The sequence below is a fragment of the Anolis carolinensis genome, chromosome 2 (genome assembly GCF_035594765.1).
Source record: "Anolis carolinensis isolate JA03-04 chromosome 2, rAnoCar3.1.pri, whole genome shotgun sequence".
NCBI classification, from domain to species: domain Eukaryota; kingdom Metazoa; phylum Chordata; class Lepidosauria; order Squamata; family Dactyloidae; genus Anolis; species Anolis carolinensis.
The window spans coordinates 246,867,443-246,893,448 of NC_085842.1; the positions used below are offsets into that span (position 1 = coordinate 246,867,443).

Here is a 26,006-nt window from a genome sequence, read left to right on the forward strand (position 1 = left end):
GCTAATGGTGGGTGCTCACTCCGACCCAGGATCAAACTGCTGACCTTTTGGATTGGCAGGATTTTTCTGCAGCACAGCAGTTTGCACAACTAAAACTTGTGCACCAGTTGCGCCCGTATCTTGGGAAGTCTGACTTGGCTATGGTGGTCTACACACTGGTTACATCCCAAATAGATTACTGCAACACACTCTACGTGGGGGTGCCTTTGAAGACTGTTTGGAAGCTTCAAGTGGTCCAACCGATGGCAGCCAGATTGCTCACTGAAGCTGCGTACAGGGAGCATACAACTCCCTTGTTGCGCCAGCTCCACAGGTTGCCAGTCTGCTACTGAGCAAAATTCAAAGTGCTGGCTTTAGCCTATAAAGCTCTAAATGGTTCTGGCCTAACATACCTGTCTGAACGTATCTCCTTATGAACCATCTTGGAGATTAAGATCATCCAGGGAGGCCCTGCTCTCGGTTCCGACAGCTTCGCAAGTGCAGTTTTCAGGGACGAGAGACAGGGCCTTCTCAGTGGTGGCCCCTTGGCTATGGAACTCCCTCCCCAGTAGCATTAGATCAGCCTCCTCCCTTCTAGCCTTTAGAAGAATGATAAAAAAATAGGCTGTGGGATTAGGCTTTTAGTGAATAGGGCAGTGCAATAACAGATCTGGAAATATGGAATTGACTTTGGAAAGTGCTGGATTATGATCATGGATGGTGTGATTTTAATGTTATGTTTTTAAATGTTTAATTTTAATGTCTGGATTATATGTTTTTAAGACATTGAAGTATTGCCTCCATGTAAGCCGCCTTGAATCCCCTTCGGGATAGAGAAAGGCGGGGTAGAAATAGACCAAATAAATAAATAACCAAATCTAAAATAGACCAGAAATTGATTTGTAACCCTTCTGGTACTAATGTTGAAGAGTGGTAGGTAAAGGTAAAGGTTTCCCCTGACATTAAGTCCAGTCATGTCTGACTCTGGGGGTTGGTGCTCATCTTCATTTCTAAGCCGAAAAGCCGGCGTTGTCCGTAGACACCTCCAAGGTCATGTGGCCGGCATGACTGCATGGAGCGCCGTTACCTTCCCGCTGGAGCGGTACCTATTGATCTAATGACATTGGCATGTTTTCGAACAGCTAGGTTGGCAGGAGCTGGAGCTAACAGCGGCCGCTCATGCTGCTCCTGGGGCTTGAACCTGGGACCTTTTGGTCTGCAGCTCAGTGCTTTAATGCACTTTGCCACTGAGGCTCCAGAGTGGTAACTGGTCAAAAAAAAAATTGGGAACCACTACCCTAAATGGAGAAGGTAGCATAAAATAAATAAATAAAATATTAAAGTACAGTAGAGTCTCACTTATCCAAGACTCGCTTATCCAACATTCTGGATTATCCAACACATTTTTGTAGTCAATGTTTTCCATACATCGTGATATTTTGGTGCTAAATTCGTAAATACAGTAATTACTACATAGCATTACTGTGCATTGAACAACTTTTTCTGTCAAATTTGTTGTATAAAATGATGTTTTGGTGCTTAATTTGTAAAATCATAACCTAATTTGATGTGCAATAGGCTTTTCCTTAATCCCTCCTTATTATCCAAGATATTCGCTTATCCAACTTATGTTGGATAAGTGAGACTCTACTGTATTTATTTTTTAAAAAAATGGGGGGAAGGTTTTTGGTGGACATATTTCCCTTTCTGCTCTCAAAAACCAACCTGGTGGGGTCTTTCCTGTAAAGAGGCAGCAAAAGACCCCTTTTCTGCCCAGGTCTTGGGAAAGAGGAAGCGCTAGGACCCGGCGGGCTTCTGTCGGGAGGGGAGCCGAGGAGCTCTTCTATTGCAGGGAAGAGGGCCGCTGCCATTTCCACTCGCGCTCTCCGCACTCCCCGCTTCCAGGGGGAAAGAAGAAGGAGAAGAAAGAGGAGGAGGAAAGCGGGGGAAAGAGGGAGGTTACACAGCGCCTGCCTGAGCCGAGGCGCTGGGCTGCCAAGACTCACACACCGCCTGCCGCCGCTCCAGTTGCTGCTGCTCCTGCTGCTTCTCCTCTGGGCAAGTGAGCGGAAAGAGAGCGAGAGGGAGCGAGACTGGAAACACAGCACCCCGTTCCCCTTCCTTCTCCCCCGAGGCTTTCCATGGAGCAGGGAAAGAGCCTGAAGAAAGTGTGACCGAGAGCGGGGAAAGCGGGGCTCTTTAACTTTCCAGCTTCCCATGCGCGGTTCCAAGCTCTTGGCTGCCTCCAGATAACTTTGTGTCGGGAGGGAAAGCCCCAGACTTGCGAGAGGTGCCCAAAGGTGAGCCTCGGAGAAGAGAGAGGGAAGAAGAAAAGTTTCTCGGCTGGGGATTTGCGCTTCCTTCCCCTCCAGCACCTGGGCCATAGGCAAGGCAAGAAGGGGAGCCCGAGGCGATGATTTGGAAGCGGGGAGGCTTCGGCGGGGACCTGCTGTGCCTGCTGGCCCTCTTGCTGGGCTGCCGGGCCCGCCTGTACACCAACCACTGGGCGGTGCGGATCGCCGGCGGGATCCAAGAAGCCAACCGGATCGCCAGCAAGTACGGCTACGTCAATATCGGACAGGTAACCCTCCGGCGGAGGAAGGAAGGAAGGCAGGCAGGCGTTCGGGCGGGCAGCGCGCCTCTTTCTTTCCCCTTCTCTCCCTCTCTCGCTCTTTCTCTCGCTCCCTAGGTAGTCCCCCCAAGCCCCTCTCCAGGGCTTCGTGGGTGGTTGGGAAGGAAGGCGAATGTCCCTCCAAGAAGAGAGAGGCTCACGCTAGGAAGAACTTCCCGACAATGAGAGCTTGCTCGCCTGTGGGAGAGAGATGCCGCCTTGGAAGGTGGCGGAGTCTCCTCAAGCAGAGGCTGGATGGCTATCTCTCCGGGACTGCAGGGCAGAACCAGGTGGGACTGGGCTCTGCCAACTCAAGGATCCTGTAGGACACAATCCCAGGCAAGGGCAAACTTGGGCCCTCCAGGTGTTTTGGACTTCAACTCCCACCATTCCTAACAGCCTACCGGATGTTAGGAATGGTGGGCGTTGAAGTCCAAAACACCTGGAGGGCCCAAGTTTGCCCATGCCTGCTTCAGACGGCTGATTATCCGGCCCCTGCTTTAACAATCCAGAGACTCCGAAGCAAGCCACCTTTTCCACTGTTTAATCAGCTCTTACTGTCGGGAAGTTTTTGCTAGTGCCTCATCGCACTAGAACATGAATCCACTTTAAATTCTGGGGTTTGTAGTTTGGTGAGGTCCAGGACCTGTCTGGCTGAGCTTGTTTAAAGCCCCCTCCCTAAATTGGATTTATAGTGGATTTAAAGTAGATCCAAGCTCTAGTATGATGAGGTCCCTAATGTGTTGTCAAAGGCTTTCATGGATCCAAGTGTTGTCGAAGGCTTTCATGGCCAGAATTACTAGGTTGCTGTGAGTTTTCCGGGCTGTATAGCCATGTTCCAGAACTTTTCCCTCCTGACGTTTCACCCACATCTACACCTAAACTAAAGCAAGGGAGCTTTATATATCTGTGGAAGGTCCAGGGTCAGGGCTGTAGCTCTCTGGGGCGGGGGGGGGGGGTGGTGGTGGTGGTGGTGGTGGTGGTGGTGGTGGTAGGGGTTTAACCCCCCAAATTTCAGGTGTCCCCCCCCCCCGAAAATTTTCAGGTTTTAAAAAAAACCCTGGTTTACTCATGAATTTTAACTGATTAACCAAATTCCCATGCGTATCCACTGAAGTTTATCGATGGAGCCTGATTTCTACATTATTTTGCATTATGGAACTACTCTTCATGATTCACTAAAAAAAAGTTTCAACCCCTCTCCTCCCCCACCCAGCCCCTGAATATTTTTCTGGCTATGGCACTGTCCAGGGTGGGAGAAAGAACTCCTTGTCTGTTGGAAGTGTGAATGTTGCAAGTAATCACCTTTGATTAGCATTGAAAAGCCTTGCAGCTTCAAGGCCTGGCTGACTCCTGCCTGGGAGGGGAAATAGGCAACAAAATCTACCAGTATTTTTTTTAAAAAAAACTCTAAAATTAGGACAGTGAATAAAGAACAACACTCAGAAAACAGGGGAATTTCAGTCATGAAACAATCAGGGCCAGCTAACACCTCCCAACAAAGGATTTCCCCAGGCAGGAATCAGCCAGGTTTTGAAGCTACAATGCTTTTCAATGCTTATCAAGGTGATTAATTGCAGCATCCACACTGGCCTCCAACAGACAAGAGTCCTTTCTCCCTCCCTAGACCTTCCACAGATATATAAACCTCCCTTGCCTAGTTTCCAATATACCTCACAACCTCTGAGGATGCCTGCCATAGATGTGGGTGAAATGTCATGAGCGAATGCTTCTGGAACATGGCCATATAGCTTGGAAAACTCACAGCAACCCAGTTTTTCCTAATATTTAGGTGGAATCTGGAAAGAGAGGCTGGGACCTGTGTGTTTGGGGGAAGCCGTGGCTGGGTATTTTGTTTCTTTGGAGGGGGGGGGGGTTGGGGTGGAGAATAAGGCGAAGTTTCCCATCTTTTGTGGATCTTGAGTTCTAGGAGTTGGGACTTGGGAGCAAGCAGAATGAGGAGATTGAAGAAAGATAGGAGACTAGGTTTGAGGGGAAAGAGGGGCTGGGATAGAAAGAGGGGCTCAGTTGTATTTTGAGGGGAGCCATAGCTGGGTTTTTTTGGGTGGCGGAATTGAGGTGAGTTTACTGTTTCATGTGTTTCTTCACTCCTGGGATTTGGACATTGGGGGCAAATGAGGGGAAGATAGAAAACACAGAGGGGGAAATGGGGGGGGGAAGGACATGGGTAATGGGAGATACACATCTAAGGAATGTATACAGCGTCATATAAAGTGGAGTGGCTTTTGGAATCATGTATATCGAGATAAGACTTGAATGGCAAAAGTTAATTGAATTGATGTATCAATAAATAGAAAAATTAAAAATTAAAAATAAATAATGATTTTTTTAAAAAAAGAAAACACAGCAGGGAAGGGATCTGTACTGGGAGGAGAAGCTGAGGTGGGAGTGAGCTGAAGCTGGAGGGAAATCCCAGCAAGAATGAAGATGAATTTCAGGAGATATCAATTACTAGAATAAAAGGAAAGGGGGGGGGGGGGGGGTTGGGTTAAATGTGGAGACTTGGTTGTGAACTAGCCTTTCCTCCTCCTCCTCCTCCTCCTCCTCTCCTTTTACCTCCTCACCACAAGAAGTTTGGAAAGGGCTTTCTCTCAGAGAACTTTGCACCTCCTCCGCTTAACAGTGTCACCATAGACTTAGAATCTTAAAGTTGGAAGAGACCACCAGGACCACTCAGTCCAACTCCATTCTGCCACGCAGGGACACCTAATAATCAAAGCACTCCCAACATATGGCCATTCAGCCTCTGCTTAAAAACCTCCACCACACTCAGAGGCAGCATATTCCATTGCCAAACAGTCCTCACCATCAGGAAGATCTTCTTCATGTTTAAGTGGAACCTCTTTGATTCACCTTTGACTTATGGCGACCCTGTGAATGGGAGAGGCGGGAGGGGGGAGTACTCTGAGGGAAAGCCAAACTTCTTGCCTGCTGGGCAAGAGGAAAGAGTGAGACCAGCTGCTCCAGGCAATGGGTGGGCTTCTCCCTGTCCAGTTTGAATCCTCCATCCTTTGCAAAACACACACAAAGACATCTTGGCTCAGTCCTCTCATGGCTCCTGACTGGCGTGAACTGAAGAGCGAGGGAGGGGTCTCCTCTCCTTGGAGCATCTCAGTGGGATTCCTGGGTCTTCATCCCAGTGCTCCCACATCCTTAGGAACACTCCTCTTCACGTATGTCAGGACTGACCCGACCAGGAAATCAAATGGAGCAGAGCTGGCCTCTGTTTGAACTCAGCCAGCCCTCTTGACCCCCTCCCATTTTTCTCTCACACTCCAAAAACTGTCTCCCGCACCTTTTTCCTAAGCCTGCTTCCCAAAGAGGCGTTAATGGAACTCTCTTGGCTATAATCAATCACTGTGTATATAACAGTCTTATTCTCTTTGTATACATTTTCATTGTTGTTGTATATAAGTTGCAAAAAATGTTTATCTCTTTGATTGTTTTACTACTGCTTGTAGTGGATTTGTGTGTTTGCGTTAATGGGACCCCAGTTTTGACGGCTGGAACATTTACAGTATAAATCCAGAAAGGGAGCTGAGTGGGGAGACTTTGGGGAGATGGTGTGTGTTTGTGGGTGATCCCTGATGTGGTGTTTCTTTGTTTGTCAAGATGAGTGTGTTTACATCCCAGCCCAAAAAATGCATCTACACCAGGCATGGGCAACTTTGTCCCTCCAGGTGTTTTGGACTACAACTCCCATAATTCCTAATAGCCAATAGGCTATTCTACACTGTAGAATGGATGCAGTTTGAGACCATGATGAGCCATGGCAGCTTTGCAAGGTCATTAGCCTCTGCTCAAGAGTGTTGGTGCCAGATCCCAACTGGGATCTCATATCATTGAGCCAAACTGCATCCATTGTACACTACAGCTGCCCCCAAAGGCAGGGCAGAGGATGATCCCATCCAACCAGGTGGGATTCCCGGCTGTCCTTGGTGTCTTTCCTCCGCCTCCCTTCCGGCTAGAGCCGGGGCTCCCTTGCTTGAGTCAGAAAGCAGGAATGTGATGCAGCTACCCTGATCTTTGCTCTGATTCTCTCCCAGCTCATGCAGTCTGCTTCTAAGATTGTGGCAAGACTAGTGTGGATCTCTCTCTCTCTGTGTTTATATGAGCAAGCAGGATTTAGGGAAGGAGGAGAGTGTTAATAGCAGGCTGTGGGACTGCAGTCTGGCCCTTCCCCATGTCCTGAACTCTCCCTGGCTCTTTACGCAGTGAACTTTCAACTTCACAAATGGAAATGATTTTTTCCACAACAGGCAGATGGTGTGTGTTCCTCCCCATGCAAGGGCTAAGGCTTTGATTTTGGGTTTTGCCTGGTCTTCAGCCAGCTATGGCAGACACAAGGAAGATGCAGGATCATCTTTATCCCCCAGATTCTCACTGTTATTTCACTGCCACTACCATTCTGGTGAATGGAAGGAGAATCTGCCACTGCCCCCTCCTTCATGTTTTGGATACTCTACTCCTCTGATCTCAAACTAATTTCCCATATAGGAGGTCAACTCTTCCCTTCCACAGGTGCACTCACCTAGTAAAAGGAAGGCTTTGCAGCGCTCCCAAGAATCAGGCCACTGTTTCTGTTGTCACAGTGGTCAGCTACAGTAAACCCAAGTGTAGAGTGTGAGCACAACAGCACCTTCCCCTGAACGTTCAGAGACATATTCCTTCTGATGCTAGAATGAATCCCTAGCCACCATGACTAGTAGCAACAAGTAGCTTCTTTCTTCATGGATCTGTCTAATCCCATTTTAAAGCCATCTTTGACGATAATTACTGCGTCCCCTCCTCCATAGGCTCATTGTAATTGCTGGGTGGCATGTACGGTTTGACTCCTGCATCTGGACTTCATGAAAATACATGAAATAATAATAATAATAATAATAATAATAATAATAAGAAAAAGAAGTTTATTTGTATCCCGCCTCCATCTCCCCCAAAGGGGACTCGGGGCGGCTTACAGCAAAATCAAAATACAAACAATGATAAAATATAAAACATCAGGACAAAAACAAAAACCAATAAAAAATATACACAATAAGTTAAAAAACACAACGCAGAATTAAAACATCAGGTTAAAAACAATGAGGTTGCAATAGTGGATAAGCAAAGTGTACGGTGCACATTATGGGTAACAAATTCATAAATAGATAAAGTGCATTAGAATCATTTAAGGTCACATTAGGTACGGTAGGGAGGAGTCCTGAGTAATATCAATCAATCAGGAATCGGGAAGAGTGACCAGTGCAAAAGGTCGAGGAGCATAATAATTGTGCTGGAAAAAAGATGAAATAGTGGATAATAGCTGAATTATTTAAATGAAGGACTTCTGGCCCACAAAAAAAACTAAAGAGTTGCATTAGGGGATTTCAAAATAGCTAGAGATGACATATTTTGTCAAATGTGGGCAAGTGAGATTGCAGATACCAGTCCTATGGATATTAGGATCATACTGTGTTAGTGTTGATTTGCTGTTATCAGAAGTGGGATTAAATAGCAGGTCCTGTTAAAAGAAACAAAATGTCCCAAAACCATGATGTGAGAGATGATGAAGGGGGAAATACTGCTCTGCAGGGGGGAAAATTTTGAGTCTGCACTCCGCAGATATAACTTCCAAGGTGCTTCAGAAAACTTCTTAAACTTAATTCAGTGGCACCTCTATGGCATTTACATTCTGTATTCCTGGATGGCATTAAGTTTCTTAGATATGAGGGATTCACTGCAGTGGAGCAGTGAGTTAAACCCTTATGCTGGCAGGACTAGTGACCTGATGATTGGGTTGCTGACCTGAAGGTTGCTGGTTTGAATCCAACCCAGGGAGAGCTCGGATGAGCTCCCTCTATCAGGTCCAGCTCCAGCTCCATCCGGGGACATGAGAGAAGCCTCCCACAAGAATTGTAAAAACATTAAAACATCCGGGCATCCCCTGGGCAACGTCCTTGCAGATGGCCAATTCTCTCACACCAGAAGTGACTTGCAGTTTCTCAAGTCACTCCTGACACAGAAAAAAAAAATCAAAGCTTAAATTTGTTTTCAATTATTGCAAGTTGTTTTGGGTTTCTATGCCTGGAAGAAGGTGGTATGTAAATTGATTGAATAAAAACATTGAAATGGATTAAAATAAATGCATACTAACCCTTGGTGGTGCAGTGCTGAACTTACTGACCAAAAGGTTGGCGGTTCGAATCTGGGGAGAGGGGTGAGCTCCCACTGTTAGCCCCAGCTTCTACCAACCTAGCAGTTCGAAAATATGCAAATGTGAGTAGATCAATTGGTATTGCTTCAGCAGGAAGGTAACGGCGCTCCGTGCAGTCATGCTGGCCACACGACCTTGGAGGCATCTATGGACAACTCTGGCTCTTTGGCTTAGAAATGGGGATGAGTACCAACCCCCAGAGTCGGACATGACTGGACTTAATGTAAGGGGAAAGCCTTTACCTTTACCTTTACAGAAACACCTGCTAGATCCCAGTCACACTTACTAAAAAATCTGCTGCTACTTTGCCCTTCTACTCAAGAAGAGGGAAGAAAATAATAGGATTCCCACTTGTGATACAGTCTCTGTGAGAGCAAATCACATACTTCACAACACTTAATACTCTTAAGTGAGAAGCATGTTGCTCAATGCATAAGAAGTGACATGTTGAAGTAGCATATAACAGGATTTTTCCATTTATTCTTTATTACCAGTGCAATATAATGTTTGGTTTTGGATCGCATACTGTATTATACCAATTAAATGGAGCAGCTTTAACCTTTACAATACAAACCTGATCTGATGCTCTATAAACTCCCAGAATACAGTTGACCTATTGTAAGGAGCCCTCCCTTCTCCTTCCCCAGGGCTCTCAGATCAAAGGGCAGCAACACTTGCTCAGCTGTGGTTTGTGTCATAAAATCAGTTCACACATACTGTACCGTTACAATGTGCGTTTCAAAACCAGCACATAATAGCTGTTAATCTGGAGAGCACCCTTCATCTTCTGTGGAAATAGGGTGTTAGTACATGGCTATTATAAAAAAAAACAACAGCGCTATTTACATCACAAAAGTTGATTTCTTCCACTGAGGTTGTATTCATTGTAAAGCACAGTCAAGTGGGATTGATTTACAACTGAAGGCGGGCTTTTAGTGAATCTACTAAGGTTCACTAAAAGAACAGTGAACACAAACATGTCAACACTGAAATGTAAACACATGTAAACTCACCTTAACTAGAATTGTCATCTATGTGCCTTGTCACTTACATTTTAAACTTTTTTTTCTGTATCTGTGCATTGAGTCATGTTGCTTGTTCTTCTTTTTTCATGGCTGAATCACTATAATTTGATAGGAAGATTTTAATGTGTGTTACACTTGAAAAATGCACCCGTTCCAGCTTATATGCAAATTCAACTTAAGAATAAACCTATAGAACCTGTCTTGTTCATAACCTGGGGACTGCCTGTATATGATATCAAAGATACACAAAAATATAAAGTTGTCCTGATGGATCCATTTTAGCATTTTGTATTATTTAAGCCAGGGCCATACAGTCTGTATATTATTAAAGGTTATTTGAGAAAGGGAGTGAAAATGTAAGGGCCCTTTCACACAGCCATATAACCCAGAATATCAAGGCAGATAATCCACAATATCTGCTTTGAACTGGGCTATCTGAGTCCACACTGCCATATAATCCAGTTCAAAGTGGATAATGTGGGATTTTGTACAGCTGTGCGGAAGGGGCCTAAAATTGCCAGCATATAATAACACTATACACCTGTGATATTAATAAAATGCTGCTTAGGATTGAAGATGTGGAATGCAAGAGGCAGCAGGAAAAAGGATTAGCATATCTGCAAGAATAGTTGTGCCGTCGCGCCTGGGGCTGTACTCTTAGTGAAAGAGGCATGGACGTGGCATCTTTCCCCAGGGGATTGCTTCTTGCCCTCCTTTAGGGAAACTGGACCTCCCAAGGACCAAAACACTGTAGTTAACTCAAAAACTGGGTTTATTCTTCACAAAGGGGGTAAAAGAAAATATACATTACAGTCTTTGGTTGTTTAAGTCCATGAAGCTTGTCCAGATCCCTCTTTCTCTGGCTGTGAATGCCGGAGCAAACTCAGCCTCAGTCCAATGACCTATATCTGAAGACAAGAGTCTTCCTCTGTTGCCAAAGGACTGATGTGAAGGCGCTTGAGACTCCTCAACGTTGTTCAGGTTGGCCCTGAACATGAAGTGTGAGTCCCAAGGGTAAGAACCTCAGAATTGGTGCTGAGAGGTAACTTTTGAAGGGCTTTTAGTGCCAAGTCTCTCTCTCACGTCCATCCGATATAGATCTTGCTGGTGGAATAAAAGGGAGGAAACACAGTCCTACTCCAGGAAGAGGTGGAGCCAAACAGTTTTGCTGAGTGAGCAATGTAACAGGTACAAACAACATTGATTGACAGATATAAATAACCAATCCAACTACATTTACAGGGTAAGGGCAAAATCAGGCATGATACAACAATTCAGATCTTGAAACTTATAGTTTGACATATAGATGGCGCCACTCGCGCCGTCACAATAGTACTGACTAAAAGTAAACATTAATACTGGAATACTGTACACTTATTCAGTTTTCAAAGACCCATATTATTGTAATATCAGATGTGGAAAACAAAGTTCAGTTCATGGTCATATATTTGAGAAGCTTCTGGAGAATACTTTCTGTGAACATTGATAACTGTTGAAAGCTTTTACTGTAACATGTCTCTTATTTTACAAAAATTAGTCCTGTGCTTGCATTTTCTGAAATGGTCAGAAATAAATAAGCTCACATCTTTTGTAGGACCAGTTAATGCAGGAGCATGTAAGCATTTGAATCATAACTTTTCGTTAGACATTTATATTTTTTGTGAAAGGAGCGATTTGTGAAACTGCAAATAGCTTCTGGTGTGAGAGAATTGGCTCTCTGCAAGGACATTGCCCAGGGGATGCCCGGATGTTTTTGATGCTTTTACCATCCATGTGGGAGGCTTCCTTTATGTCCCTGCATGGGGAATTGGAGCTGACAGAGGGAGCTCATTCATGCTCTCCCTGGGTTGGATTCGAACTGGCAACCTTCAGGTCAGCAATCCAACCTTCAAGTCAGCAATCCTGCCAGCACAAGAGTTTAACTCATTGCGCCACAGTAAGCCTTAGGAACACAGTGAACAAAGTTGATCAGTGTGGTAGTACTGTCTTGGAATCCTAAATGACATTGTTTATTTCATACCTATATGGTATGTTGACCACTATATGGAGGATTATACACTTTTGTCATGATGTAAGAACCCATACTATCTGTTCGCTTTTTGCCCTTTGTTCTCTATGGAATAGCAGATATTCCCAGAGATATACTTAAACTGATTTGCTTTTAGGATAACATAAGAATTATTTAGGCATTCTGGTAGGAATTCTTCTCTATAGATAACAAGGTGGTCGTGTTCACTTTTCTGTGGGAGTTTGTACTAGAAATAGGATGTTAATTTTAGGTGTACAATTAATATTGAGTCATCTTAATAAAGATACCACATGCTGTGACTGGAATGTGAAGGCTCTTTGAATGTATTTCTTTTAAGACCAATGCATACTTCTACCAGTATTACATTTGAAGGGGAAAACACATTTGTGACTATTTTTCCCTTATACATAGTTACTTCCAGTTCTGCCAAATTAAAGTTACTGTTTAACTTGAAAGTTTGTATAGCCCTACACAAACAAAGGGAGTCCAGTAAAAGAGAGCTCTGAAACAGTTTTGTTTTTGTTGTTTCAATTCTGTGAGAGCAACACAACAAGTGTTTGTCATAAATTGAAACATTAGCTACATGGTCATCTTCCAGGAGTTTTCTTTCAGGAATGGTATTAATATCATTTAAACTTAATTTTATTTAAATTTAATTTCATCATTGTGTGTGTGTGTGTGTGTGTATATATATATATATATATATATGTTAATTTTTTATTCTTAGAAACAAAACCTAATTTTCATTAATACCATCAAGGTATGCATTTGGGCAGATGTAATGGTAGTCTGTCTTTATTTTTTTTAAAAGCAAAACAATTCCATCCAATATATGTATTTGCAAATATGTAGCATGTCAGGAAGATTTTAACATGCTACATATTTTAAGGTGATGTTAACAATGGCATAGTAACCTTTTTGATAAAGAATAGAAGGTAAATTGCAATAAAATGTGGACATCAGCACCAGTAGCAACAGTTGGAATGATGGGCCAGAGGACAAAGTAGCGTGCAAATTATATTCCCAAAGGAACACAGAAACACTGTGTTCCAGATATACTAGAAGTTATGCAACATCATTTCTGGTCACAATGTTTGTACTTTTTGGTACTTTTAAGCGGGGGAAGATCAGGAAGATTTTAAGCATTTGGGGCGGGGGGGGGGGGGGGGGGGGAGAGAGATAGGGCAGTTCCTAAACCACTATATTTAAAGGCAGTTTTGATGCATTTGGGGCCATTTTGGAATAAAAGATGGCTTTGAAATCAGTTTAATTTTTGTTTGTTTATTTAAAGCTAGCTTGGGGACCTAGCAGTGCCCGGGTTATTAGAAGAAGGCATTATTTGTTTTGGAACGTTATGAAATATTACTGAAGTTTGGTCCAGATCCCTTGTTGGCTGGGTTCAGTGCTGTCTGGATAAGGGTGAACTACAACTCCCAGATTCCCAGGGCAATCACTCCCAAGCCCTGCCAGAAGTCTCAGTTGGCCATGTTGGGTGTGTGTGCTAAGTTTGGTCCAGATCTGTCATTGGCTGGATTCAGGGCTCTCTGGATAAAGGTGATATACAACTCCCAGATCTGAGGTCAGTCACCCCCAAACCAAGCCTGTATACATAGTTGGCCATGTTGGGTCTATGTGCCAAGTTTGGTCCAGATCTAATGTCAACTGGGTTCAGTGCTTTCTGTATGCTGATGAACTACAATTTCTAAAACCAAGGTCCATTCCCCTAAACCCCTGCAGAATGTTCAGTTGGTCATGGGGCTTCTCTGTGCCAAGTTTGGTCCCAGTCCATCATCGGTTGGGTTAATAGTGCTCTCTGGATGTAGGTCAAGTACAACTCTTGTAAATCATGGTGAATTTTCTCCAAACCTCTTGTTCAGTTGCTGATCAATTCCTCTGTTAACTGTGTGCCATGGGAAAGGGTAAAAAAGGGTTACGGTAGAGGCAGTGAGAGAGGTCATCCACAATTTTCAGCAAGAGTGGCTTTAAGAACCACTTTGCCCTGGCGGTGGGTTCATTATTTTACACTGACGCCTTAGGTTGATTCAGAACTGGTTGGGCAGAAACCAGTGTTGCTGTGCAGATGATTATATTGCCATTTCTGGAACTGGTTCCGAGCAGGATGGAGATTACAGTAACAGTGGAAGGTGGCCTCCCACCATTTCCAGAACTACACAGTATTTGAGGTTTGATAGCTGAAGGAGAGTGCATTTCCCCGCATTTCTGGGTAAGATGTGCACATCAGCTCTAGAGGCACATGAGGTGGAAAAATCAAGAAGAAAGTGACAGTTAGCACTGGAAGTATTCAATTACTGCCCTTGGGCGGTTTTTGTCAGCTCCCTGTTTGTCAGTACATTAGCTTGTTAAGTGTCTACAATGTGCTTTACATTCTGCAGAGCTGATTTCATCATGTGATGTGGTTTACATGTGCCCATGCTTCAATTCATTTGGGGGCTTATTGTTGCCTTTCCCCCAACTTTGATGCACTTTATCCTTCTTAACACCTCCTGCAGCACACTTTGACAGTGTACATTGTATAGCTGCTGCAGTTTGAAGCTAGCTGCATTATGTGGCTGGTGCAGAGAAGCCCTATGTTTGCCCCTGGGAAATAAATGGCTTCTGGCAGAAGTATACCATAGAATTGTGCTGGAGGATTTAGAAAATGCCCAGTAAGAACATATTTTTTTGGAAGCTGATGAGTGAAATTTCAGATATTGGTCCTATGGATATGGATGTCATATTATATTCAATCCAGGGGGCCACAGGGAAACTTCTACACAAACTGAAGTGAGAACATCTGAACAACTGCATAATTTAGTGTTAAGACTTCACCATGTTGTAATTCTTTTTTTCACTTATAGAGGAAGTTCTCTTTCAGGACGTACACACTTAGTCAGCTAAGAGATTTTCTAATAATGATTACTTCCCATGAATTCTTTCAACTGTTCATATATAAAGAATCCTGGCTCTAATTATGAAAAAGAAAGCCGAGTTGATGTTGAGTGATTCCTTGTTGATATTTTGGAGATACAAAAATCTTTGCTTTTATCCATAAGGCAGGATGCATTAGACCTGGGGCTCTCAAACTTTTAAAGTTGCAGAGACCTTTTTGAAGGAAAAGTTTCTTGTGGAGCCCCAAGAAACTTTTGGACATGGGCCTCATTGCATTTTAAAATTTGACAGATGGGCTGGGCCAGTAGCAGATGGATGGAGAATATTTGGGTGAACTAATGGGAAAAAAACATGAACAAATTTCTATGGACACTGCACAGATCCTGTTCGTAGTGTAAAAAGAAAGAAAGAGCAATACAATATTTAAAATAAAGAAAGCCCCATAGGTTGTGTCAGCCAAGGAGAATGGAGTGGGGGTGGGTTACAGGGCTTCGTGGAGCACAGTTTGAGAACCACTGCATTAGACAATACTTTACTCATATTTGCTATCTTCTCTGGAAGAACTAAAGAATCTAAAATTCTAATCCAGTTTGATGAACAATTTGTATTTAATGGAGGGACCCAGGATCCCTATGAATATTCTCATTTCTGTTAAGTTGGTGTCAGATCTGAGTAAGATAACTCCCTGAATACTACTTCAAACTCCCAGGATTGACTATAACTAGTTGAAGTTGAATTGATATTTACCTTTCCCAATCTTCCTGATGTTAAATAATACAAAATTACAAATAAATAAGCTAAATTACAATTTAAACTGAGCAACATACAACAGTATGCTCAGTGAAATATAGACTGACCATTCTATCTTGTCAACTCTCCTCCATAAGTTACAGTCATTTCACCTGATTGTGTAATAAAAAAGTAGGAACATTCAAGTTTATAAATACACATTTGCAAGGCCAACCACCATTGGTTTTTTATTAGGCAAGATGCTTTGTAGGTAGTGTTGCTTCAAATCACCAAATGAGATATCAAACTCTTAGTTAAAGCTTACCTACTGCAAACAAAAACAATATGGATACCCTAAAAAGGCTGCCTTTGCAATAAACAATGGCAGTGTTTTTTAAGCCAATGCAGGACTGCTAAGCAAGTCAGAGTTGTTATATACAAGGCATTTAATAGTCTAGAATTGAAAAAATGTCATGTAACATTGCAGGTTGGTGATCCAAATAGTACAGCACACAGCTTTTGAGTGTCCTAAAATGTCCCGATGCTATTCTTTTACAAGCAACATGATACAATGATATTTAATTGCCATTGTTTGAAAACTTTGCCTTCTGTTAAGGCTGGGGAAGATATTGGAAAGGTCTAGCATGATTTATTTCAACTAATTTAAAGATGACCATGATAGATTTGTTACATAGGTAAAGGGTTTCCCCTGACATTAAGTCTAGTCGTGTCTGACTCTGGGGGTTGGTGCTCATCTCCATTTCTAAGCTCAAGAGCCGGTTGTCCATAGATACCTCCAAGGTCATGTGGCTGGCATGACTGCATGGAGTGCCATTATCTTCCCATCGGAGTGGTGCCTATTGATCTACCCACATTTGCATGTTTTCGAACTGCTAGGTTGTCAGAAGCTGGGGCTTACAGTGGGAGCTCACTCCACCCTCTGGATTCGAACCACTGATCTTTCAGTCAGCAAGTTCAGCAGCTCAGCGGTTTAACCCATCAGGGGCTCCCATAATGCTTACATACCAACTTGTTATAAACAATCCCACTCTCTAATAACCTTCTCTGAATGACATTTGGTAAAAACTAGAGGATTACATAGTCTCTTTAGAATCCGTATATCCTATGGTAAAAGACATTATTGTAGGAGATTTTAATGTATGCTTAGGAACAGATGATACTCCATTATTCACTTACTTCCAGCGTATCTTGAAACTGAATTTTGATTGTGATTTTTCTTGATTCTCCAAAGCAGGCATGGATAAACTTCAGCCTTCCAAGTGTTTGGGACTTCAATTCCCACAATTCCTAACAACCGGTAATCTGGTTGTGATTTCTGGGAGTTAAAGTTCAAAACATCTGGAGGGCTGAAGTTTGCTCATGCCTGCTGTAAAGATTGTAAATGCAATTATGGAGATATTCACTTGGCTAAATAAGCAAAGTGATTTCTTAATACTAAACAGTATAATTATTGAGATCCATCTGGGGAGTATACTGATTTCATCAAATATGGAGGAATTATCATTGATGACTTAGCAATTTAGTGGCCTGCATATAAGTACATTATTCACTTTACGGTTGGCTCTAGTACAGAGAAAGGCTATTTATCCTTAATTTTGATACTAGCATGCCATTATGCATTATATCCACCTTCATATGCAATGTAATTTAAAAATTATTATTATTATTATTATTATTATTATTAATAATAATAATAATAATAACAACAATTATGATAATGTCAGTGTAGTTAGCGGTAAGGGAATTAAGTGGATACTGAAAGCTGATTCCACTACAACCTGCAATCTTTTGAGAATATTGATAATTACTTGATGAATGATGATATTTTGACAGCTTAATCAGCTACCAAATTCATGAATGTATTCAAGTCAATCATACACTGAATGTTGCAGAAAATGTACCTGAATGTAACAGTGGCCAATAATAATTTTTCCCGTCTGCAATGTAATAAAGCTTTAGGTATAAACTTTGTACTGCCAGAACCTTTGAAATCTAATATTGACTGGAGATTCCTCCACTGGAAGCTGTATTTTCTTTCATTGATTCAACAAAATAGACCCTGAAGTTTGGAATACTGCTGCAATCGTTCCTATTTTTAAAAAGGGATTTTGATTTTGATCTTGAAAATTAGTGACCATTCAGTAAACTTGATGCTAGATATCATAACAAGTTGACTGATTGCATTCTTGAAGAAGCTATTTTGGCTCATAAATATGCTGAGTTTAGACAGAGCAGATTGATCATAGAATCATAGAACAGTAGAGTTGGAAGAGACCTCATGAGCCATCCAGTCCAACCCCCTGCCAAGAAGCAGGAAATCACATTCAAAGCACCCCCAACAGATGGCCATCCAGCCTCTGCTTAAAAGCCCCCAAAGAAGGAGCCTCCACCACAGCCTGGGGGAGAGAGTTCCACTGCCGAACAGCTCGCACAGTGAGGAAGTTCTTCCTGATGTTCAGGTGGAATCTCCTTTCCTGTAGCTTGAAGCTGTTGTTCCGCATCCTAGTCTGTAGGGCAGCAGAAAACAACAACAACAACAACAACAACAACAACAACAACAACAATAAAATAAAACATTATTTATACCCCACCACCATCTCCCCACGGGGACCCGGGGCGGCTCACATGGGGCAAGGCCCAACTAGCACAATTTACAAAAACAACAGCATAAATACATTGAACAATATACAAAAAATAATAAAACACAGTAAGACAATAAAACAAGAGTTAATACAGCTCCCTTGCTCCCTCCTCCCTATGACTTCGCTTCACGCATTTGTACATGGCTATCATGTCTCCTCTCAGCCTTCTCTTCTGCAGGCTAAACATGCCCAGTTCTTTAAGCTGCTCCTCATAGGGCTTGTTCTTCAGACCCTTGATCATTTTAGTTGCCCTCCTCTGGACGCTTTCCAGCTTGTCAACATCTTCCTTCAATTGCGGTGCCCAGAATCGGACACAGTATTCCAGGTGTGGTCTGACCAAGGCAGAATAGAGGGATAGCATGACTTCCCTGGATCTAGATGCTATACCCCTATTTATGCAGGCCAGAATCCCATTGGCTTTTTTAGCAGCCACATCACATTGTAGGTTCATGTTAAACTTGTTGTCCACGAGGACTTTAAGGTCTTTTTCACACATACTGCTGTTGAGCCAGGCATTGTCCCCCATTCTGTATCTTTGCATTCCATTTTTTCTGCCGAAGTGAAGTATCTTGCATTTGTCCCTGTTGAACTTCATTTTGTTAGTTTCGGCCCATCTTTCTAGTCTGTTAAGATCGTTTTGAATTCTGCTCCTGTCTTCTGGAGTGTTGGTTATCCCTCCTAGTTTGGTGTCATCTGCAAACTTAATGATCGTGCCTTCTAACTCTTCGTCTAAGTCATTAATAAAGATGTTGAACAGAACCGGGCCCAGGACAGAACCCTGCGGCACTCCACTCGTGACTGCATCTGTTTCTAAGTGTTTGCAGACCACTTCCTTAATGATTTTTTCCAGAATCTTGCCTGGTATCGATGTGAGGCTGACCGGACGGTAATTGTTTGGGTCATTCTTTTTTCCCTTCTTGAAGATAGGGACCACATTTGCCCTCCTCCAATCTGCTGGGACTTATCCTGTTTTCCAAGAACTCTCCAAGATAATTGCCAGTGGTTCTGAAATAACCTCAGCTAGTTCCTTCAATACTCTTGGATGTAGCTCATCTGGCCCTGGGGGACTTGAATTCGTTTAGAGAGGCCAGTGTTCCTGGACAACTTGTTTCCCTATTTGGGGTTGGATTTCCCCTAATCCTTCATCCATTCCATGTTGCTGAGGTTGAAGATGGCTTTCTTTTTGTGAGAAGACCGAGGTAAAGAAGGCATTAAGTAGTTCTACCTTTTCCCTGTCCCCTGTCACCATCACCCCATCTTCTCCTCACAGAAGCCCTATTGCCTCCTTGTTCTTCCTTTTTCTATCAACGTAAGCAAAAAAGCCTTTTTTGTTGTTTTTAATGTCCCTGGCAAGCCTGAGCTCATTTTGTGCTTTAGCCTTGCGAACCTTTTCCATACAGGAGTTGGCTGTACGTTTGAATTCTTCTTTGGTGATTTCTCCCCTTTTCCACTTCTTGTGCATTTCTCTTTTGAGTCTTAGCCCAGTTAGAAGTTCTTTGGACATCCATTCTGGCTTCTTCGCACTTGTTGACTATAGATCATTGCTTTGCTTCAACCATCTAACTGATAATAAGCAAACAAATGACAGTGCGTCATATGGAGCATTTATTGACTTGAAGGCAGCATTTAATTCAAAGACTCTGGGAATAAAGTTATCCCTTACAACTATGGATACAAAGACTTCTTTTCCTGATGAAATGTTGATATTATTTATTTATTTAAGACATTTGTATCCCATCCTTCTCACCTCCAAGGGGGGACTCAGGCGGCCTCACAACCGGCAATCATTAGATACCAAAAACACAACAGTTATAGACATTTACAATTAAAAACAAAGTAAAACATTAACTAAAAACATCCATTTAAAAGTTGCACTGTTCAAGTCATAATCCAGGGTCTGTCCATTATCTTTCATAAAAATCTTCTTTACTATTATCACTGTGTCTGCTTCTCAAATGCCTGGTCCCACAATCATGTTCTAAGCTTTTTTTTAAGAACAGGAGGGAGGGAGCCATCCTGATCTCATTGGGGAAGGAATTCCACAGACGAGGGGCCACCACTGAAAAGGCCCTGTCTCTCATCCCCACCAGTTGTGCTTGTGAAGGTGGTGGGATTGAGAGCAGGGTCTCCCCTGATGATCTTAACCTATCAGGCAGATCATAGAGGGAGATACATTCAGACAAGTAATCTGGGCCAGAACCATTTAGAGCTTTATAGGCTAAAGCCAGCACTTTGAATTGTGCCCGATAGCAAATCGGCAACCAGTCGAGCTGATGTAACAGGGGGGTGATATGCTCCCTGTACATCGCTCCAGTCAGCAATCTGGCTGCCACCAGATTGAAGCTTCCAAACAGTCTTCAAAGGCAACCCTACATAGAGCGTGTTGCAGTAGTCTATTCAGAATGTTACATGAGTGTGTAAAAAGACTAGGCTGAAGATACAGTCTACTGCTGATGGGCAGCTCACAGATGCCATGCCAGCAACAAAAAGAGTTAAACATAGTTTGGTCTCCTTGCTGTTTAATTTTTATATCAGTGATATTACCTAGCACTTAACATCTCTTACTCATCATGCTCCTAAATGAGCTACGAAAGTCAATGATGCCATAATTCTCTCCCAAACAAGAGTTGGATTGAGAATATTATAAAGGTGTTTATCTGACTATTGCTTAACTTAGTGGTGAGTTTAACAAAACTTTGGCAGTGGTACTCTCTGCATATATAGTTTATGTATAAACAGTCAATTGAACGAGTCAGAGTTTTCGTCATAATCTTCCAGTAGCAGCAAATCAGAAATATATAGTAAAAAATTCCTAACTTTAGTAGGCTTAGAGTGAGTGTGATCTACCATTTTAAGTAGTGGATGATGAGTCTGAAGACCAGGGTTTGAATTCCCGATCAGCCATGCATTCTACTAGGCTGGCATTGCCTCTGCATAACTATTTTAAAGCTATTCCAGTTATAAGTTCACTTTAAGTTTGCCATAAGTTAGAAACAATGAACACATATATCAAGTCCATCTAGGTTGGTATTGTCTTTACTAAGCCTGGACAATGGCAGTGTCAGAACCAACCTCATCCTGTGTACTTTTGGTGGACTACACCACTTGAAAATTACAACTGGAAGTTCTTTGTGTCTGTGACTTCTGGTTTTTCATAAGGCTGATTTTGTATTTTTTTGTGGTTTGCAGTGAGTGAGGTGGGAGAGAGGTAAGGGCATAGTGGTTTCCTTTCCACGATAGTTTTGAAATTAAAAATACCCCCAAAAATAACATTTGAGTAGTACAATTTAGAATCCAGGAAAACCTTTGGAGACACAGAAAAGTCCTTGTGGGTTGCATTTCACTTGTGGATCAACTTCTGCTTTGCATTATCTGACAGCTGGCAGCTCTGAAAGGTTACAAATGGTTTTTTTTTCCTCAGCCCTTTCCTGGATATGCTGAGGATTGAATTGGCTACCTTTTAGTGTGCAAATCATATGCTCTTATTCATAGGACCATGAAATGTAGGAGTATTGTTTAATCAAAATGTAGTCATTTTTCAAGAGGTGTGAAATAAATATGATTTTTAGCTTTAATATATAAGAAAGAAAAAAAGTTGATGTTTCAGATTTGGATGGATATTATCTTTGAATATAGATAAATAATAAGATCTAGATTAGAGACTATAGGCAACTTATCTTGTTCCACAACTTGCATACGTTGATTCTGTTCCTTCCTGTTTGCACAAATATTACTTTGGTATAATGTTTAAAATGGGCAAACTTTGGCTAGACCAAAATACAGGGAGCACTGAAAACAGAATCAAGCTCTAGTGAGTTTGGAATCTGTAGTTATAATCAAGTATATTGTGGGTGAGGTCCTCTGGGTGGTGGTTGCCAATCGGGTTCTGGCAGTCTGGAGCAGACGCCTCACAGAGAACCTCAGTGTTCGGGACGGATTGTATGGGAGAAGGCGATCCTGTGTGTAACCTGGACCCAAACCATGTAGAGCTTTAAATGTCAATACCAACACCTTATACCAGGGGTTCTCAAACTTTTTCAGCTGTGGGGCCCCTTTTGAAGCAAAAAATTCTTGTGGAGCCCCAAGAAATGTTTATATACCCTGCTTCCCCGAAAATAAGACAGCCCCTGAAAATAAGACCTATTAGAGGTTTTGCTGAATTGCTAAATATAAGGCCTCCCCGAAAGTAAGACCTAGCAAAGTTTTTGTTTGGAAGCATGCCCACCAAACAGAACACCAGAGCATGCAGGATTGGTAAATGTATGTATCATAGATTGTTGTACATGGAAATAATTTTTTTTGTTCAACAATAAATGTGAATTCTTCTCCGTTGAAAAATAAGACATCCCCTGAAAATAAGGCCTAGTGCATCTTTCGGAGCAAAAATTAATATAAGACACTGTCTTGTTTTCGGGGAAACACTGTATTATATTATATATTGTATTATAGGTAATATGTGCATATGTATATATGTGTGTGTATATGTATATCTTTGTGTGTGTGTGTGTATGTGTGTGTGTGTATATATATATATATATATATATAGAGAGAGAGAGAGAGAGAGAGAGAGACACACATACATACATATGGAAAAAAGGAAAAAATCAAGAAAGCAAGATACAATTTTTAAAATGAAGAACAATTTTAACCAACATAAACTTAACAGTATTTCACTGGAAAACCCCAAGGGCCATCCAGTCCAACCCCCTTCTGCCATGCAGAAAAAACACAACCAAAGCACCCCCAACAGATGGCCACCCAGCCTTTGAATAACAACAACAGCAGCAGCAGCAGAAACCCCAGGGACCTTCCAGTCCAACCCCCTTCTGCCATGCAGGAAAAACACAATCAGACCCAATGGATGGGCATTTAGGTGGGGGGAAAGGGTCTGGATGGCAAGGAATAGAGCCTGTGTGGTGAGGAAGGTGGGGGTGAATGTGTCTGTGCCCTGGGAGGACGCTGCTGCTGCTGCTCTTTCTGGCAGCTCAAAACTTCCATTTCCCTGCATTTCTTAGGAAGAGGGAAGAGGAGGAAGTGGGAAGCAGCATAGTGCCATGGAGCCCCTCACTATAACCTGCGAAACCCCAAGAGCTCCACGGAGCACATTTTGAGAACCTCTGCCTTATACTTTGCCCGGAAACTAATTGTCAGCTATTGGTGTGACTTGAGGATAGATGTAATACTAATCTGACTGCCATACTTTGAACCAACTGGAGTTTCCAAACTTGGGACAAAGGTAGCCCAATGTAAAGTGCATTGCTGAAGTCCAACCTTGAGGTTACCAGCACATGCACTACCATCTTCAGGTCCTCCAAATCTAGGAAGGGGTGCAGCTGGCGTATCAGCATGGATTCATAGAATATTTAAAATAGTAAAATAATAGGTGTTTAAATGATCTGTTTCTTAACAATCTTCATGGGGCATATTGTATCCACTTTACCCTATCTATATTGCAGAATTGAGCATGGAATATCATGTGCTGATTCTAAAAGCTTGTCCTTAATTTTGCCAGCAGTCATCTCAGATTTCATATGATTTTGGACATGCTTTGCTTTTTTTCCCTTTGGTTTTTAACAAAACACGAAAACCCAGCTGTGTCTGGGTATTGAGCTTTGGGACTGAATTCATGCCAAATTTTGTTATTGCCGTTCCAGATTGTCTGGGGAGGCGATGGGAGTAGTTTAGAGTGTGTTTTGTTAAAGGCTTTCATGGCTGGGATCACTGGGTTGTTGTGAGTTTTCCGTGCTGTATGGCTATGTTCTAGAAGCATTCTCTCCTGATATTTCACCCACATCTATGCCGGGCATCCTCAGAGATTGTGAAGCAGCCAGGCTTTGAAGCTGCAAGGCCATTCAGTGTTAATCAAGGTGGCCAATTACAATATTCACACTTGCCTCAAACAGACAAGAGCTCTCCCACCCAGGTCATTCCACAGATATACAAACCTCACTTGACTAGTTTCCAACAGACCTCATAACCTCTGAGGATGCTTGCCATAGATGTGGGTGAAACATCAGGAGAGAATACTGCTGGAATATGGCCATGCAGCCTAGAAAACTCACAGAAACCCAGTTTAGAGTATGTTTGCAAATTTGAAGGGTATACTGCTCTGTTTTTCTATTGACCAGTCAGAGGTTGGTTTGGACCACATTGGTTAAGACCATATCTATGTGTTGCAGTGACATTTATGTCTCTGAGACCATGGAGTTATTTCCTGTTCTTTTTCTGCTTCCTTCTTTTTCTGAGCGGATAGGGAGACAAGGAGCAGCAATGAAATGTTGGAGTACAGAGTTGTGTGTATGATGTGGCCTACTCTGTATTCCTTAAAACACACTCTATGCTCAGGTACTGTTGATGATGTTGTTCATTAGCTGCATTTAAGTAAGAGTCAATAATCAGTCTTGGAGCTAGTCTCACATGAGAAAAGGCTAATGTGCTTTGCATAAATTTGGTGTAGGATACTTTTGAACTTTTACTCCAGGCAGCAAAATGTGAGGTGTCATTTCTGCAAGCCTTATATCTTTGTTTAGACAAGAAGTGTTTGGGCAGAAAAATGAAGTTCTGGTTCCAGCTCTTCTGGGACGGAAAAACCTCTGTATCAGGAGTTTTATGGCTTTACCTGTTTGGGCTTGTTACTAGGTAGCATTCCTAAAAGGTGTGATGTCAAGATTTTTCATGCATCATTTACTAGCTTTTGACAGCCAGTTTGCAGCTAGAAGCACTGGCTGTACTCCACCTGCAAGTTGAGATCCACTTTTCATCATGGCAAAACTCTTCTAATGCTGTCGAAGAACATGATTCTTAAAAGTATGACCTTTTGAGGGAGTTTTAAAAAAGGCTTGTCATTTGATTTGTACATTTTTAAGGTTCATAGAAATATTGTGGCAGCTATGGCATACTACAGCTTTTTGAAAAGAGAAGGGAATTTGAATACAGCCATGAAAATTACAGTGTACTGATGTATCATCTTAAGTCTTGTGGCTTTCTCCATTTCCTGTAAATACAGCTTCTTGCCAGAAATATATTTGTGTCTTTATACCAAGAGTCTCCTGATATGTTGCACATGGAAGAACAGCTTAGTCAAGGACCATAGCCTTAATGCCCCCTGTGATCTTGGATACATCAGCCAAGGGAGTTGATAATAAGGATTCAGCACATATGTTTCCTCTAAAGTCAGATTATCTGGAAGACAGGGGCTTTAAAGAAAAGAAACAGTATTTAAATGCATCTAAGGATGTGCATTTTTCTAGGGATTGGTAGTCTTTCTAATTTGCCTGTTTCTGTTAACTATTTTAAGCATGGAGCGAACACTCTTTCATTATTGCTTGCGGGGAGGGGGGGGGTTAGTACATTTATCACAATGAACACTATGTTTGCTTTGAAGTGTGTGTATGTACTCTCCTCTGCAAAGATAGTTATAGGATGTGGGGTTAAAACACTGGGCACATTTTCAGTCGCTTCAATGAACCTATGAAAGGTTAATGAGCTGGGCACCCATGTACCCATTGAAAGCACCAATACTTCTATTCAGTTGCTCATTTCCTCCCACACCCATGTCATTTGATGCACGAACTGAGACACTACTCCAGTTCCCTTAGTTCATGTTCCATGAAGCTTGGAAGGGAAAGAAATATGTCTTTCTTTCTGATACCCTTCTTCTCCAGTTTGGGACACAGACTTGTCTTTCTCACCACACTTTAATAAAACTCATTGTAGCAAAAATGTCACCCTTGTTTCTCCCTAAGTGGAGTGTGCACTCATGCTCCTGCTGGCCTTTTTTTTAAAGCCCAGATATCTTACCCCAACTTTGCATATGTACCCATGAGAGGAACGTAAAGCTCTTTTTAAAAAATCTATAGAAAAA

General features: G+C 42.3%; 1 protein-coding gene across 2 annotated transcripts in view; it reads left to right on the forward strand.

The window, feature by feature from the left end:
- The first annotated feature begins 1,828 nt into the window (after positions 1-1,828).
- The window catches only part of pcsk5 (proprotein convertase subtilisin/kexin type 5), a 352,794-nt gene continuing 328,616 nt past the window's right edge, over positions 1,829-26,006 (forward strand). Inside the window, exon 1 of one of the 2 annotated variants that reach the window (XM_062972004.1) lies at positions 1,829-2,560. In XM_062972004.1, the coding sequence (XP_062828074.1) occupies positions 2,393-2,560 (168 nt within the window). In that variant the 5' untranslated portion in view covers positions 1,829-2,392. The remainder of the gene's footprint in view (positions 2,561-26,006) is intronic. The other variant, XM_008103279.3, reaches the window with a different exon arrangement.